The sequence below is a fragment of the Hyalella azteca genome, unplaced genomic scaffold, assembly GCF_000764305.2.
Source record: "Hyalella azteca isolate HAZT.00-mixed unplaced genomic scaffold, Hazt_2.0.2 contig3122, whole genome shotgun sequence".
Classification (NCBI taxonomy): Eukaryota; Metazoa; Arthropoda; class Malacostraca; order Amphipoda; family Hyalellidae; genus Hyalella; species Hyalella azteca.
The window spans coordinates 541,839-558,342 of NW_025933375.1; the positions used below are offsets into that span (position 1 = coordinate 541,839).

Genomic DNA, 16,504 nt, shown 5'->3' on the forward strand with positions numbered 1-16,504 from the left:
GCTGATGGATTATCAATATATAAAGAAAATTTTGAATCTTTCTCTATCCATTGGTGTATAAATTATTCATTTTGAATTTATGCTTGAATAAATATAAATTTATTAAATTGGATCTAGAATAACCCTGTATTTTGATTCAAAATTGCATGCTTCAATGTTGAAACATTTAATTGCTGGTATGTTTCGAACTTCGTCTTCAAATGAAATTATCAATAATTAACAAAGAAATTTTGAAAATGGTTTGTTCACGTAAACGCCAATTGAACTTTAGATCATTTGTATTCGGACATAATTCATATCTGGAAATAAAGTTCATCAAAGGCTCAGAGATGTTGGGTTTGAAACCCGTAGAGTTAAGTAATGAGCATGAATAGTGTGTCAGTCAGTCACCTAATTTTTTCATATACTTTATCTAAATATGAATACATCGGCAAAGATCCATCGAACTAATTTGACTGAAAGGACACGACGACCGTGTAAACAGAACACATTATATAAAATTCAGGGCAGTTTTTTGACCGCTGTAACAGAAAGGACTGAAGAGATTGAAGCGAGTTATACCCACTGGGCACGGTGGCCCAGTGGTTACAGTTCAGAGTACCAGGATTGGCGCAGAGAGGCGCGGGTTCGATCCCAGCTCTGTGCGCCAGTTTCTGGTCAGAATCGGCAAATAAGGAGGTCGGGCGGTTAAGCACAACAGAATTGTAGCAACGAGTTGTGAGTTCGAGACCGCAAAATGCCATGAATGTTCTGCAATGTTAAGAACCGGCGACAGGCCTACGGCCTAATAAACGCTGAAACCGCTATAACCGCTATACCTGACCGCAGGTACTGCCTTCGAATTCCGGTGTGTTAGCGGCCAGTGCATTGACGTTCAGTACCGGTGTGATGGCGCTAGCAATTGCCCCTTCGATAACTCTGATGAACAGGGCTGCCGTGAGTGCTGCCGCGTCTCAATATTACTTTACACTCGTATCAATCTCTGATTAATTTTCCCTTGTTAATTCCTCGCTTTTTGTGTGGCAGCAACATTCGTTTTTTTCCGTAATGTTTGCTTCATACATTTTGTCTTCTTCTAAAGTCTAAATCTAGTAAAAGAGATCATTTACTAAATTGTTTCCTTTCGCCGTTTTCGATTGATCAACGAAATGAGCTGGAGAGGCTCGTAGTGAACCATCCACCAACACTTATTTACCCTTACCTGAATTTAAATACCTTCTATTATGTTTCTCCTTAGAATGATCTTACATTTTCTTAATACGTTAAACTTTACCCTAAAAAGTGGAAAAAATCTCAAATTTTACGTCGCGTCTTTCATAAACATTCATTATTTACTCTTCCAAGACAAGTGACATCCAAGACCCGAAAGCTGTTGTGGTAAGCCTAAACTGATTGCGATTCAATAGAATCCGGTGACATTTATTTATTTTTCTCTCAATTTTCTGAACCGCAATGTGTCAGTTTATTCGCTTACGAAGTTTGCAACCTTCTTCGTCTAGGTTATTTTTTTTACTACGCAGAAACGAGTCTAAGTCAACGGCTCCTATTTCAAAGCTTAATTTATTTCTTCAAACCATCGTCAGCCACTACTTATCATGTGCCCAGGTTTTCTCCGCAATTTTAACTCCATTACTTCGTGTCTTCTGATTCCAATGTACGCTAAGCTGGCTGGGGACGTCTCCTAATAATTCCTGTTTCGTATTAATGATTTACTGTTTGCCCTTCAGTTTAAAATAATTCAAGAACATTATTTACAATGTATAAATTTTAATAATAATCAAGCTGCTGTTGTGTTTTGTTTCTACTCTACAATAATTCCACTATTATGCTTCATACATTTCATAATTTTTTATTTAGTCAGCCTTTACTTTTCCTACCTACGGGATTCTGGCGTAGATTATATATTTGCGTTATGTTTTGTGATATCTTGTGAAAAAAATACATTTTGATTCAATTTATGTTTACTTCTCTGTGTTAAATAATTGTTTAACCTAAATCAATAAATGTGCTGTTTTTTACTGATTATTATAATCATTTCATGCTCTGTTTGAACGTATTGCAATGGTCGGCATGGATGTGCTCAAGCCTCGTTATAACTTCTGCTTTACCACATCTGATTCGTGTTTCTAATTTTGGTCAATCCATGCATTATAAAACTACTAGCCCCTAGAACTTGTTCTAGTGCCTTTGTATCATTTAGAAGAGAAAATTTTTCCGTGATTTTTGTTTGTTACCAAGGAAATTGATACCATTGAGTAAAACTGAGTGTTTAGTGTTAATAATTTTCACCCAGAATGTTCAGCGATTTCCAGCGCGGGAAATGTTCTCAATTTGCACAGACGAAATGGAGAATATTTGCAGAGTATCCATCTATCCTAAGTATTTCCGCTTTTTATATCTGTAAAAAATGTGTTTGTCGAGAATTTATAGCCATTTTTGCTGAACTAGTTATAGACTGTGCTTATTTGCATGCCAACAGTAAATCTATGCTTAACGTCCTACGATAACCTACCACTGGTATATAAAAACTTTTCTAATTGAATTATCGTTTTCTGTTCAAGTTGCTCTGAATTTAAAGTTTTGATATTTCCCTGTCTCCTCAAAGTTCAAGAGCACGATCAATAGTCTCAATTGTGTTCAAAATTTAAACAGTCTGCTCTGTTATGTAAATAATAAGCTGTCGTTTATCATTCGAGTACGTTACTTGTACAAGTACATTAGTGTACGTTTAAGTGTTGCAGATAAATATTCTGAGGCCCTGCATTAATGTTATACCAAGCCATGATTGCTACCATGATTGCTGCTATGATTGCTGCTATAAATTCTTACAAATGCGCTCAGGAAAAGCTTGATTTTACCTGATTTTAGGATAATTGCTTATGTTGTACGGGACATGTCACTTCAAAGGCTATGTTAGATGTTTTTATATTTGAAATAAATTTAGGAATATATAAATGAATGAAGTTGTTTATCACATGTACCACATTATTATGATTATAAACAGGATTGATTTAAACACGATTTAATGATAGTGCTTTTACATGCACTAATTAGTTTCAGAAGTTACCATTTGTCATCAATAGTCTAAATATCTATACACAATACCACATTTATGCATCATTAAAGCGATGAACTACATATGTGTTTGCTGCATCCTCCAGCCTGCCGAGCGTCAGAGTTCCAGTGCACCGACGGCGCTTGCGTCCCCGCCGACCGCGTGTGCGATCGCTACGACGACTGCCAGGACGGCTCCGATGAGGCAGCCTGCCGTGAGTACCTGCTTGTCCAGTGTAGTGTAATGCGCTGAAGAGAGGCAGCCTGCTTGTCCAGTGTAATGTAATGCGCTGAAGAGAGGCAGCCTGCTTGTCCAGTGTAATGTAATGCGCTGAAGAGAGGCAGCCTGCTTGTCCAGTGTAATGTATAATGCGCTGAAGAGAGGCAGCCTACCGTGGGTGCCTAAAAATTATTCACAATTGAAAGATTGTATCTCGGCGTGAAATAAATGGTCCTTCCACTTAAGATATTCGTTGTCGCCAAAGAGTTTGTCACTTGTTTTGAATATTTTTTTTAAATGTATGACTGAGTATGAGAATTTGTCGCGTATGATGTGATGAGCTACGAGTTTCAATGGAATAATCGTATACCCTCAGAAGATATTTCTGCATTTCATTGTCAAGTTTTGTTATAAATAGATTGAAAATTTCAATGATAAATTTAAGATCATGAATGGGGAACTGTTTTCATTCGATGGAATTTTATTGGTACATGCCAAAATAGCGTGAGAACTATTGCCCGAGTCGTGCGACTCCTTATAATCAAAACCGTCCAAGTTTCCCTTTGAAAGTATGCATTATTTGCAGCTCAGTGATAAGATCCGAAAAGGTTTCTTGAACCTGACAATGATTCAAATTAATGTAAATGATAATACTGATATTTTTAATAGTGAAATCTCTGGCACTCCAGCGTCATTTGTGTCCACTTCAGTCTGTGGATGATTGAACATATTTCAAGGGTATCTTCTGTCATTTGGAGTTTATTGTAAATGGACCAATTAATCTGCTTATTTTTTCAGCATCAGCGATATTTTTGAAGCATTTTGATTATTGGGCCACTTTGTGCGTGGGGATTTTTTTAATTGGTTTCTTAATTAAAATGTGTCGTGTGTTATTCTTCACATTGATTTATGTTTTTTATCTTATTTCATTGCAGATCTTCTAATACATGGGGTTACGTTAAAAAATTTTCTGATTTCAGTTTCAAGTTGTTCTTGAATAATTCAATATTACACAATGACATTTTTGGAGAGCGTTGAAACTGACGCTTCTGGAAGTTTTCAAGAAATGGTTTATTATCTTTTGATATGATATGTTTGTTGCGGAAAAATATTCACTTCTGAACGTCCATCGCAAAATAAGCATTGCTCATCAAAGCATCAACATTCGACCACAGACTGTCTGTTTTTGAATGTCGGTTGCTTTTTGGGCGTTTTGATGCAACTGAATGTGTGTTTCACCAATGCTGTGTGACTGCTTTGTGTTGTTGTCCAGCGCTGTGTGACTGCTTTGTGTTGTTGTCCAGCGCTGTGTGACTGCTTTGTGTTGTTGTCTTCGGTTGAACTGGTGTGCTTGGACTCGCGTTTTTCATGCACAATGTAAAATTTCTATTCCAGTGCCATGCTTCATTTGAAACACTGGTTTGAGCTATTCATTTTAAAATTAATTATGATTTAGAATTGTATGGCCATCTTATATTGCTTTGTCATTATTTTGTCTATTCATCGGAAAATCAATACACCAGACAATTAAAAAATTTGTGCTATGATAAAGTATTTTTAAATCTTGTATGATACTCCGTCATGGTTTACAGTCAATTCAATTAATCATGACATGTCAATTATTCACGTAAATTCTGGGATTTCTGTCAACGATCCACGCTTTCTCGAGCTGACGGGAAGAAAACAGTTTGTGTTTTTGTACAACACGATTGAAGGTTAAGAGGCCTACGTTGCCCCATGTACAATTTTTCATTTGGGTAAAGCGAAACTAATTTTATGGAAATTCCCTCCAAAAAATTTCCGACTTGAATTTCTTTTATGTGGACACCTGGCAAATGGATCCCTTTCAAAGGATTTTCTATGAAACAAATTCCAAATTTGTCGACTAGTCATTGTAAATTAATAAAAAATATAATTTTAGGGCTCAATCTTTGAATATAATGGATTTGGCAGTCAAAGTTTGGAGCAATCCGTTGCAGCAGAACCTCCATCCACGAAGAGGTTCTCGGATGAACAAATGAACGGTAAACGATTTCGTCGATCAATAACATGAATCAGCTCAAAGTTCAATGCGAAGTTCATGTCATGACGCCAAATTTTTCTATTATTTTAAATATTAAATAATACATTTTATTAAATAATTCTATTCAAATTATTTACAGCGCTCTGAGATGCCGTCGCGTTGAAAGCCACTTGCTTCTGTAGCATCAGTTGCCTTCGCTCAATTTAAACTAAATGGTTCATGATTGAATAAAGAATATCTATTCATGAGCTATCTACTCAATAAACATGTTTAACTTCCGATAATTTGACAATAAAATCAGAATTACGCTAAATATTGAAGGGTATTCAAGTGATAGGTGTCCACATAAAGAAAATTACAGTCGGATAACGAATTTCGAAAAAATTTGTTTATCACTCCATTCTAATGTATATTCCAGGATCGGTAAATTTTGATGGATAATAAATAATTCGCACAAATGGTATTCGTGTCTATTTGTGCATGCCTGGGATCAGTGCCTAGGAAGAGAACTTGGAACGTAACCATATATACTAATGCGGTATAATGCCAATACATAAAACCCTCGACCCTAAGGGTTTTTGTGGATAATCCCTTTTCTCCCGTGGACTAAAGTACTTGTTCCACTATGGGCGCAGGGCTTGACCCTTTGGGGCTTACATCCATCTACGTAACGGTTACAGAATCGGAGAATTTGTCACCCCTTAACTCCTAACAGTTACAGGCCCTAGCTCCACTGAAGGTTCAGTTACTCCGGAGTCAAGCACTGGGTGTAACCTAGGACAGTATTGTCACCCCTTAACTCCTAACAGTTACAGGCCCATGAAGGTTCAGTTACCCCGGAGTCAAGCACTGGGTGTAACCTAGGACGTACTGCGTGTAACCCAGGACAGTATTGTCACCCCTTAACTCCTAACAGTTACAGGCCCTAGCTCCACTGAAGGTTCGGTTACTCCGGATTCAAGTACTGCGTGTAACCCAGGACAGTTCACGTGCCTGAACTCTGAGTGTATTCGCTACGGTTTACTGTGTGATGGAGTCATCGACTGTGCTGATGCGTCCGACGAACTTAACTGCCGTAGGTTCATTTCCTCCATCACAGCTGTTTCTTCCCTAACAAAATTTAGAGTCGCCCCAGCTTCTGATTTGGTGTACTAGAAGCTGGGGCGACTCTAAATTTTGTTTAAGTTACACCCTATCGATGTGAGGCATCGTTGTCGTTGTCCTAGATTCATTGAGCCCCTGGTTATAGTGATAACTATTTAAATAATATTTTATGTCATAGTCCATTCAAATTATATTTTATATCTATCATTCTTAACACGCCACAAAATAGTGGATTTCTCAGTTGCTATTTATTGAATTAAAATTTTCGTCATTTCATGAATTAAGTTTACTTCTCATGGATTTTTCCTTTTGTTTTGTAGTTTATTACAACTTCAACGATGTCTCGAAAGCTTCGTAATCATAACCACCCTTTTCCTGCTCGTTTGTACTTGCACCGTAGTTATTGGTTCACTGTAATTCCTTTTTGATTAATAAGGTTAATTGAATTTTTCGATGCCTTGTCCATAATCCCAAGTACTGCTCGAGCAACGTGACGTGAACTTTGTCAGACGCATCTTGATTAATTATTGTGAATAGGCAATTCAAAAACTCGGACCTGCATTAACATATCTGAATGTGTTTTAATCACATTCAATCTTAATGCAAAAAGTTATATTTTGCCTTTAAGCATTTTTAATTCGTACATTAACCTCAGTCATCCTCTCCCTTCCTTTGCTGTTGCAATTGGTCTCTTTATTGAAGTAGTTATTTAGATTCACTTACTTCAGTTAAAATTTATTGAACCAACTCAGGTGAACAATGGTTCTCAACTTGGTTCATTTAAAATTTATCGCAATGCCGACACCCGAAATATAGTACTGGGTCCACCAATCAGATTGATGAATTGTTAGCTGCAGATGTTAACGTGTAGCTCAATGTGATATGGGCATGACTCTGCAATATTAGCAATTCATGTTTAATTATATCAAAACTGCATCCGTTGGTCGCATTTTGGTTGTAGTTGTTCTTGGAATCTGTTACGCTTGCTTAAATGTTTCATTAACTATGATATTTTTTAGGAGTACGGGCCTGGATAACTAACACGAGAATGAGATCCGTAATACACCTTTCAAGCATTTTCTACACTGTTAGAAAAATTCCCGTTAACGGTATTACCGGCGTTTCAGTGGCCGGTCGGCACGTGAAAAAAAAACACAGTGTCGCCGTTTTTATTTCTAATTTAACACTAGAAATGCGTAAAACATCTAATGAAAACGGCGAACCAGTTTATTTTCACGGGGCGACCGGCCACTAGAACGCCAGTGAGACCGTTTTTTCACCGTTTTTTCTTACAGTGTAGGTAACAAAAAAAGACGTGAAATGTTTCCACATTTTGTACTCCTGACATGCAGATCGTTTCATAAAACGCAGACCTTGCAATTTAATCTGAAGTCCAGATGATAAAAGTAGTTATAATATTCACTTCGTTCCAAATTATGACAAGCAGCAACTATGGAAAAAACACCGACTGAAACTCTATCGCTTCTGACTGATAGAATGTCTGATGTGAACATGAATGATGTCGACCATTTGACTTGCCTGATAGATTCTCATCAATGTCGTCTTCCTCAGTCGTCAACACTAAAACTTTGTCTTCAACCAATTTCAAACCTCGGCGTCATTCCTATCATCGAAATCATCTTCAGAGTGAATAAATTTTCTCCAAATGCATAAATAAAGCTCGGTCTACGACAGTCTTGAATTTCCTGCAATTCGGTATTGCATTTTCTTCCACTGTGCAGCCGAATCAAAATGTCCCGCGAATTCGTTTACTTGTAACAATGGGGATTGTGTGGACATATCGCAGCGCTGTGATCGACTGTCTCAGTGCTCTGACAACTCTGATGAAATCGGATGCCCTCAAGGTTAGAAAAGTCTGGCATTTTGCCTCCGGGGAATTTTTTGTATTTACTACTTTTTCGGAATTTTTTAATGAGTTTCAATAATGAAATAAAACAAAAATTCAAGTTTTTCTTTACTTAAAACTACTTATCCTCAAATTTTAGTTCGGTTCAAGTCTTCTAGAAATTTCGATCCATTGACAGCAGTCGAGATTTTCATTCAAGTTCAAAGGTTCATAATATTGAAAAATTTAAGGAAATAACAAAAAAAATTAGTATCACTTTTCCGCGTCACGAAATGAGTAGGACGGTTGTAAATTTTGAGGTTGTTTTTTGGCTCTAAATTGTATGGCTTTAACCTACTCATACGTGACCACAAAATAATAATAAATATAATCTTTCCATGAGGTTCACTAACATCGCATGTTTCACACCAGAATCTTGTTGATTATATAACATTGCATGGATAACAACCACTGTTGAAATAATTATTTAGATAACCTTAATTAAGCTTTTTATTAGTTTTTCAATCGGTTTCGCCAATTAATTTGAGCACGGCTAACTTTTTGAACGTTATGCCTACGATTCTGCGAAGAATTTTTTTCGACCTTCGCGTTGAAAATAATTCCTACTCTTAAGGAGTTTCAAATCTGAAATTTTGCCGGAGCCGGAGATATTTTTTCTAATTTTAAAATTGTCTTGCTTAGGACAAACTTATTCAATGTCCGATTACTACAAGAAAAAGTAATTTGAATATTTTCGCATATTTGTAATTTATTCCTATCGTAAAACTGCATTCAAATTGTTAATTGCAGTTAATTGAGAAACCGATCGAATTAATGGCCAGCTTTTCGGGTTTGAGCTCCGCTACGTGTTTAAGTTGTGCACATAAATTCAGGGGAGGAAGAGTTTATCTTGCACCCGCTCGCTTTATTATATTTTGTGGCTTGAAGCTTGAGTTGAATATTTATTTATAACTTTATTTGTTATCTGTACGTTTATGTTACGTTATTAAATAACGTTATGTACGTTATTAAATTTACTACATAATTTACTACTCAGATCTAGTGTTGATGGATTTTAAAAGACGATTTAAAATAAATTTTTCGTTCACTTGTGAATTAATGGAGTGGTTTATGGTGTTTAAGAATAGATTCTTTAGTCCTTCAAATCTCTTTTCCTGATATGGGTGTCGTTCTTCCTCATTTTCGTCACGTTTCTATTCTATTCGTAGATAACCCATTGATCGAGTATAGATTTGTTCTCTCGTGAGGGTTTCTATTTTTAAAAACATTTCTTTTGATCTGACAAATTTTCCAATATATATAAGTACATCTGAATGCCTCCTCGCTGAGGCTCACATTAGCCCATTCTATTCCTCTATTTATTCTTCTATATTTCATTCCTCTATTATGCTTAAACTTGCATAAAATTAATATATACGCACCTTTTCTACACTCCTTATTTACTCTGGTTGCTTACTGTCATCAGTTATAGGCCGAATCAAACCTCCTCTGCTTAAGTTACTTTTAATTACATTTCAAATTGAATGAAAATTCAGCATCTTAAAACATTCATCACATTCAGCGATCGAGCTGTTTTACTTCTCTCTTTCGTCTCATGGTTACTTTGCTATTGCTTTTGTGATACTTTCTAGCTATGAGCTGGTGCTCCCACTTTCATTCTCTTACTCTCAAAAGTGCTTGCAGTTTTCCTCCAAAAATGTTTTAAAATAGTCTCGATTTATTACGATGGTTTTGTCTTTAGATTTATAGTATGTACACTGTTTGAAAAATTACCGTTAACGGTATTACCGGCGTTTCAGTGGCCGGTCGGCACGTGAAAAGAAACACCGTGTCGCCGTTTTTATTCGAATATAACACTAGAAATCCGTAATACATCTGATAAAAACGGCGAAACAGTTTATTTTCACGGGGCAACCGGCCACTAGAACGCCAGTGGGACCGTTTTTTCGCCTTTTTTTCTAACAGTGTGCTTTTGTTATACTTTTTAACTCTGAGCTGGTGCTCCCAAATTCATTCTCTTGCTCTCAGAAGTTTTTGCGGGGTTTCCTCCAAAAATGTTCTAAAATTGTCTCTATTTATCACGATGGTTTTGTCTTTAGATTTATAGTATGTACACTGTCAGAAAATTACCGTTAACGGTATTACCGGCGTTTCAGTGGCCGATCGGCACGTGAATACGTGAATCGGCACGTGAATAGTAGATAGTGGATAGTAGATAGACTATACTATCTATACTTTAGATAGTATAGTCTTTAGATACAGTCTTTTTGTCTTTAGATTTATAGTATGTAGTATGTGTTTAATTTCACAGTGAATCGCAATTGTACTGCTGGTGAATTCCGTTGCGACGACGGGGAGTGCGTAGACCTGGCCTGGAAGTGTGACTCTGTCGACGACTGCTATGATGGCTCCGATGAAGCTTATTGTCGTATGTCATTCGCTGATACTGCATTTACTGTGCACCGTTTATTAACAAACACCATCTTTACTCGTAGAAATAATTGCATGACTGGACCCTTCGCCTACAGTTGCTGTTGTGAAATTCAATCTAAACTCCAGAATATATCGTAATCTTTTCGTCAAAAGTTTTTTTCTCTCTTCACTTTGAATGTTATGCTAATTTTAACTCAAAACCTGATGTTCATTAATTTTCATTTAACGTATCCATATTGTTCCTTCCTTCCATCTCCTAAGAGCCGGACTAACCATTTAACGCTGAATGCTCTTTTCGGCCTTCGCTTTAGTTAATGACCTTTAATCTCTCTTATGCACCATCTCTCGTTCTCTTTAATCTCTCTTACACACCATCTCTCGTTCTCTCTTTAATCTCTCTTATACACCATCTCCTGCTCTCTCTTTAATCTCTCTTATACACCATCTCTCGTTCTCTTTAATCTCTCTTATACACCATCTCTCGTTCTCTTTAATCTCTCTTATACACCATCTCTCGTTCTCTTTAATCTCTCCTACACACCATCTCTCGCCCTCTCTTTAATCTCTCTTATACACCATCTCTCGCTCTCTCTTTAATCTCTCCTACACACCATCTCTCGCTCTCTCTTTAATCTCTCATACACACCATCTCTCGCTCTCTCTTTAATCTCTCTTATACACCATCTCTCGTTCTCTTTAATCTCTCTTACACACCATCTCTCGTTCTCTTTAATCTCTCTTATACACCATCTCTCGTTCTCTCTTTAATCTCTCCTACACACCATCTCTCGCTCTCTCTTTAATCTCTCCTACACACCATCTCTCGTTCTCTCTTTAATCTCTCCTACACACCATCTCTCGCTCTATCGATGTTTAAAGCCCTCACCCAGCCTCCAAGTTGCACACTACTTTTTTGTGCAGAAGAACCTAATCTGTTTTTCTCTGGTCATGTTTTCTTGTTTCATCGGAAATGCAAAAAATTTGAAATACTCGCTGTATTTTTGACTCCATGAGCCTCTTTTATTTCTTCTTATAATCTTTATTAAAGATATAACTTTTGAGAAATAATTCAATTCTTAAGAAAATTGTTGCATCGTTGAATGTTTTCAAGTTAAATTGCTAAAATTTAGCAAATTTTGTGGTCTTATTTTTGTAGTTTCGAAAATGTAAAAGAGAACGAATTCCTGAATTCATTTTGTTCGATTCAAAACATTTTATTTCGTTTTCCTTTGCCTCTTGCATGCACATTTTGTGGGCTGAATTTTATGCTCATTCTGTGAATACTAATTTTCAGCATTGGCTTTATTTTCTGATTTTTTTCCGCTTGTTGCAGTGTGATTTGGAATTTAATTTGCATTTCAGTTTTTTTACTAGCCTAAAGGTTGAAGCTTCATTCCAGGTAATTTAATTTATATCGAGGTGTATCCGCAGTACGAGGGTACGATCATTTGGATATATTATGTTCTCGTTCCATGTGTATTTGTCATTTGTACATCAATAGTTTATTACCTAGTCACTTTTATTACACGTGTCTCTTTTTTCTCACATATACTCCTCCCATGAATGTTATTTTCGTTTAATTGTCAATTTTCAAATAATTTCCGTTTTCCTGTGTTGTTTTTCTTTTTTATGATTTACGTTTAATTGTATATTTTCAAATAATTTCCGTTTTCCTATTTTTTCCTATGTTTTTTTTTTCCTCAAATAAATTGGCGCTTTTTTTCTCCTTCTGTTATTCTCTAACCTACAAATCGATGCGCTTCATTTTCTCCCTATCCTGTTTTTCTATATACTACCGATCTACTTATATTAACGCTCTTCATTTGTTTATTCCTTACCCTCCGCTCGTACCTGTTCTGTAACCTACAGATCTACTTATATTAACAATCTTCTTTTGTTTATTCCTCACCCTCCGTTCGTTCCTCCGCATCCTGCGTGTATATTTCATACTTCACTGTACTGGCACATCCCATGGTTGAACTAGTATAAGGTTGACCCATGAGAAGCTCATTTTCGCGGATGTAGTTTGTTGTTCCGCCTGTGACGTCACTGATCTCAGTGACGTCACAGGCATTAACCAATCACCGAAATGCGATCAAACCAGTCAACCAATCCGTCATGGGAATGACGGGATTGTTTACGTTTCTCGATCTCAGTGACGTCACGGGCATTAACCAATCACCGAAATGCGATCAAACCAGTCAACCAATCCGTCATGGGAATGACGGACCCAGCTTCTGGTAATCCAAATCAGAAGCTGACGCGTCTGTAAATTTTCTCTGCGTGGCTCGCGCAGAGTGTCCGCCCGGCGAGTTTCAATGTACGGACCTGACTTGCGTGCCTGAATACCTGCGCTGCGACAGTCGCTTCGATTGCACTGATGGTGGAGACGAACAAGGATGCAGTGAGTACATCATTTCTCATTTAGAGAATCCTATGCTTAATGACTATTGTGAAAAAAAACTGATATTAACACAATTTACTAAAGTTTCTTAAGAACAAGAACACTACTGTCTAATTGTTATTTTAATATCCATGAAAAAGGATGCAGTGAGTACATCATTTCTCATTTAGAGAATCCTATAATAATGACTTTATTTATGGAAAAAACTGATATTAACACAACTCCAATTGAATAAATTTCCTTATGAACAAGAACACTTCTGTCTAATTGTCATTAGATTATCCATCAATAACACAATTGACTAAATTTCCTTATGAACAAGAACACTTTTGCTCAATTATTGTTATTAAAATATCTATGAAATTCCTTTGGGAATTACCTTAATTTCAGAAATAATGATCGAGTGCATTTTCAATACATTTTCTAACCTCGCTTTGATATGAATATTTGATGGTAATTCTAATTGATCGCAACGAGCCAAATGCCGCTGAATGAAATTGAAAAAAGCCTGCGTTGTATAACTTTCATGCAACCAATGCATGCCAATATTATTCAGCGTTCCTGTATAACTATGAAATTGAAATAATTTTCGTTATTTTATTAGAATTATTTCAGAGAGCATTATTTGAATTAATGTGAATGCCACTGTTTGAAATAATTGAGTAATTGTTTTTATGTTACAGAGAATGGAATTTAACTGATGTTTTGATGCATATTTTTGTAATTAATATAGTTCGCTAACTGCAGAACGGGCGCACGTTTTGCATTATTAGAATTTTGGTCTGAAAATCCCTCGGGTTTAGAACGTTTGTTTGCTTGCAATTTTTAGCACCCAAATAGTAAAGAGGTCTGAGAAGAAAGTTCCTAATATTTATAATGTAAACCACCAACCCACCATATTCAATAAATTTATGTGCATCGACATTCACTCATTTAATTAAAATGTTCCTGCTTTTTAAATTCAGATTCAACTTAGATTTAAAATAAAATAATTATCTATAACACGTGGATCCCAAAGCATCCTACAACTTGAACAGTTTTTTGTAGTTTAAAGTTAATGAAATGGAATCGGGAGAGTGAACTATATTGAATATAATACTTTCTTTGCAGACCTATTTTTCTAGTGCCAATTATTACTACCACGACGATTGGCGAAATTGTAGGGGCTTATGGCCGCCCTATTTAGCGCCTGTCTTGGCTTTTGTTGCGTTACTGACCAAGAAAAATAATCGAGCTGAAGGGGAATCGATGGTAGGAACTGATTAACCAGTTATTCGAATATGAACTCAGTTTTCTTCAAATCTTTTGTCAAAAATTCCTTATTTGTTCATTTAATTACCCGGTCCTACCTGTACGAGGGCGCTTCAAAAATTTCGTGAAAGATGGACATAACTGAAATTATATGAAAATGATATGATGCCAATGCACAAGAACTGTCCTGTATTAATGTTTTATAGGGTATTCTTGCATGAACACTTAAATTAAAGGGACAGACGCAGTAAGCTGTTCTAAAAGCAACAACCGATCATGCAACATGGCATCTGCCGAAATATAGACCAGGTCAAACATCACATTTACGGTGAAGCTTGGTTGGAAGATAAAGCATGCGGATGAAAATAAACCTTTTGACTTTGATCGTTTTTTCAAACTGCTGTTTTTCCACGAACTTTTTGAAGCCTCCTCGTACGCGAAACAGCAGCAGGGGCCGAGATGTTCATTTAGCCTTCCTTCTATTCCCTTAAGCTTGAACCTCTAAAACTCAAACGCGTCATTTCTTGAATATTAGATTGCCTGAAGTTTTTAGCGCATTTTTTTATTTATGGAAAAAATCCCCTATTGTGCTCGACATGTCCGCCCGTCCGTCTGTCTGTCCGCGACTTCACGTTTTCGTCAACGAGAAAATGCGCTCTCTGTCACTCACTGCAGTGAGTACTGAGTTATATTTTTTACGTTGATCCTGATGTTGTTTGATGTGGTAAGGGTCATGCCACGAAGATGATTTCTTCTGCTTGAACGGGGACTGCATATCAAGATCGCAGCGATGTAACGGCCTGCCGAATTGTATTGACGGTTCCGACGAAATAAATTGTGAGGTTGATTCAGGTAACACGAGTCGATGGTGTTTTCGATGTTGCCGATCGAGTTGTGACATGTCCTACAGCAGTTGTCGCACACGTTATGTCTTACACCTTTTTCATGCCAGAAAAAACATAAATGTGTCGATATTGTAGTAAACGTTTCATGTTTTAGTATTGCTTCGTAAATTAACGATTTAACCCTGACTTCTCGAGCCGTCAATATCGAAAGCATTCGACTAAGTTTTTTGGTATAATTAGAAGTTTTTTTGCACGCGTCACTGCACTATCACTGCACAGTGCACAGTCAGGTCCGTTGTGTCATTCCAGTCTTTCCACACGCACGCTATATAGCTCACTATGCACCACTTTCCCTTGCCACGTTCCTCAAGTCATTATCATCAATGGTGCAACATTTCCTATGAAAATCTATTTTGATTCCCTATGTAAATTTCCTAGGATTTTCTTGATACTTTGTGCTGCCGCAGGATTTTGTCCTTAGAATCAAACAGCAAAATTTCAATATTTGTACTGCAAAGTGCGGTATAGTCATAAATTGAAGAAAACTCTCTTAAAATGCATATTCTTTGCATTGAATATTCATCACCGCATTTTACTTACTGAACTTTCGATCTCATGCACGTATTGGCTCAGCATTGTGAATTCACCTCACCAGCAACAAATTTACGCATATACACAACTTTTCCTGGGGCCATACTTTCAAAACTCGCTAAGTGAACGTAAATACTTACGCTCTATTTTCTTGTCTATGATTGGTGGATTTTGCTTGAAAGGCCGTCAATGATTGGATGATGAACTTACGATCTCTTAACTTTTTTTGAAAGTATGGGCCCTGGTATATATTATTTCATTACGCACGGTTTTTTACAACGTATGTAGTCACCGTAACGATCCTTCCGCTTCCGGTGTTTCATGCACTCAGTTTGCTCATTTCGTTAGCCGCACTTATCTTAACTGCTGCGTTCCATCTTTGTTTTCGAAAATTTTGTTTTCGAAAATTTTTGTTTTGTCTTTGTTTTCGAAAATTTAGTTTTTGATGAAGACTGTACGTTGTTTGCTATCAAGGCCTTCCTCTGCCGCTACGCTGACTGTAATGCTAATGTTTTTCCTACATTCGAGAGGAAAAATTCATTACGCCGCTGCTGCAACTAATTCCGCGTGTGTTTGCAGCATGGAAAGTGTGTTTACAGCATCTATTTGTATTATCCCAGCTCTTCGTGTTTTTGCACACAGTAAGCAAGGTTATCGCTACTTGTGACCGTGTTTACAGCATATTATGATCGTGTTTACAGCACCTTGTGAC

General features: G+C 36.8%; 1 protein-coding gene across 1 annotated transcript in view; it reads left to right on the plus strand.

Moving 5' to 3' along the window:
• The window catches only part of LOC108674300 (basement membrane-specific heparan sulfate proteoglycan core protein), a 218,311-nt gene that overhangs the window by 74,355 nt on the left and 127,452 nt on the right, over positions 1 to 16,504 (plus strand). The window contains exons 20-25 of the mRNA XM_047885790.1: positions 829 to 936; positions 3,162 to 3,269; positions 8,144 to 8,266; positions 10,580 to 10,696; positions 12,998 to 13,105; positions 15,086 to 15,193. Coding sequence (XP_047741746.1) covers positions 829 to 936; positions 3,162 to 3,269; positions 8,144 to 8,266; positions 10,580 to 10,696; positions 12,998 to 13,105; positions 15,086 to 15,193 — 672 coding nt within the window. The remainder of the gene's footprint in view (positions 1 to 828; positions 937 to 3,161; positions 3,270 to 8,143; positions 8,267 to 10,579; positions 10,697 to 12,997; positions 13,106 to 15,085; positions 15,194 to 16,504) is intronic.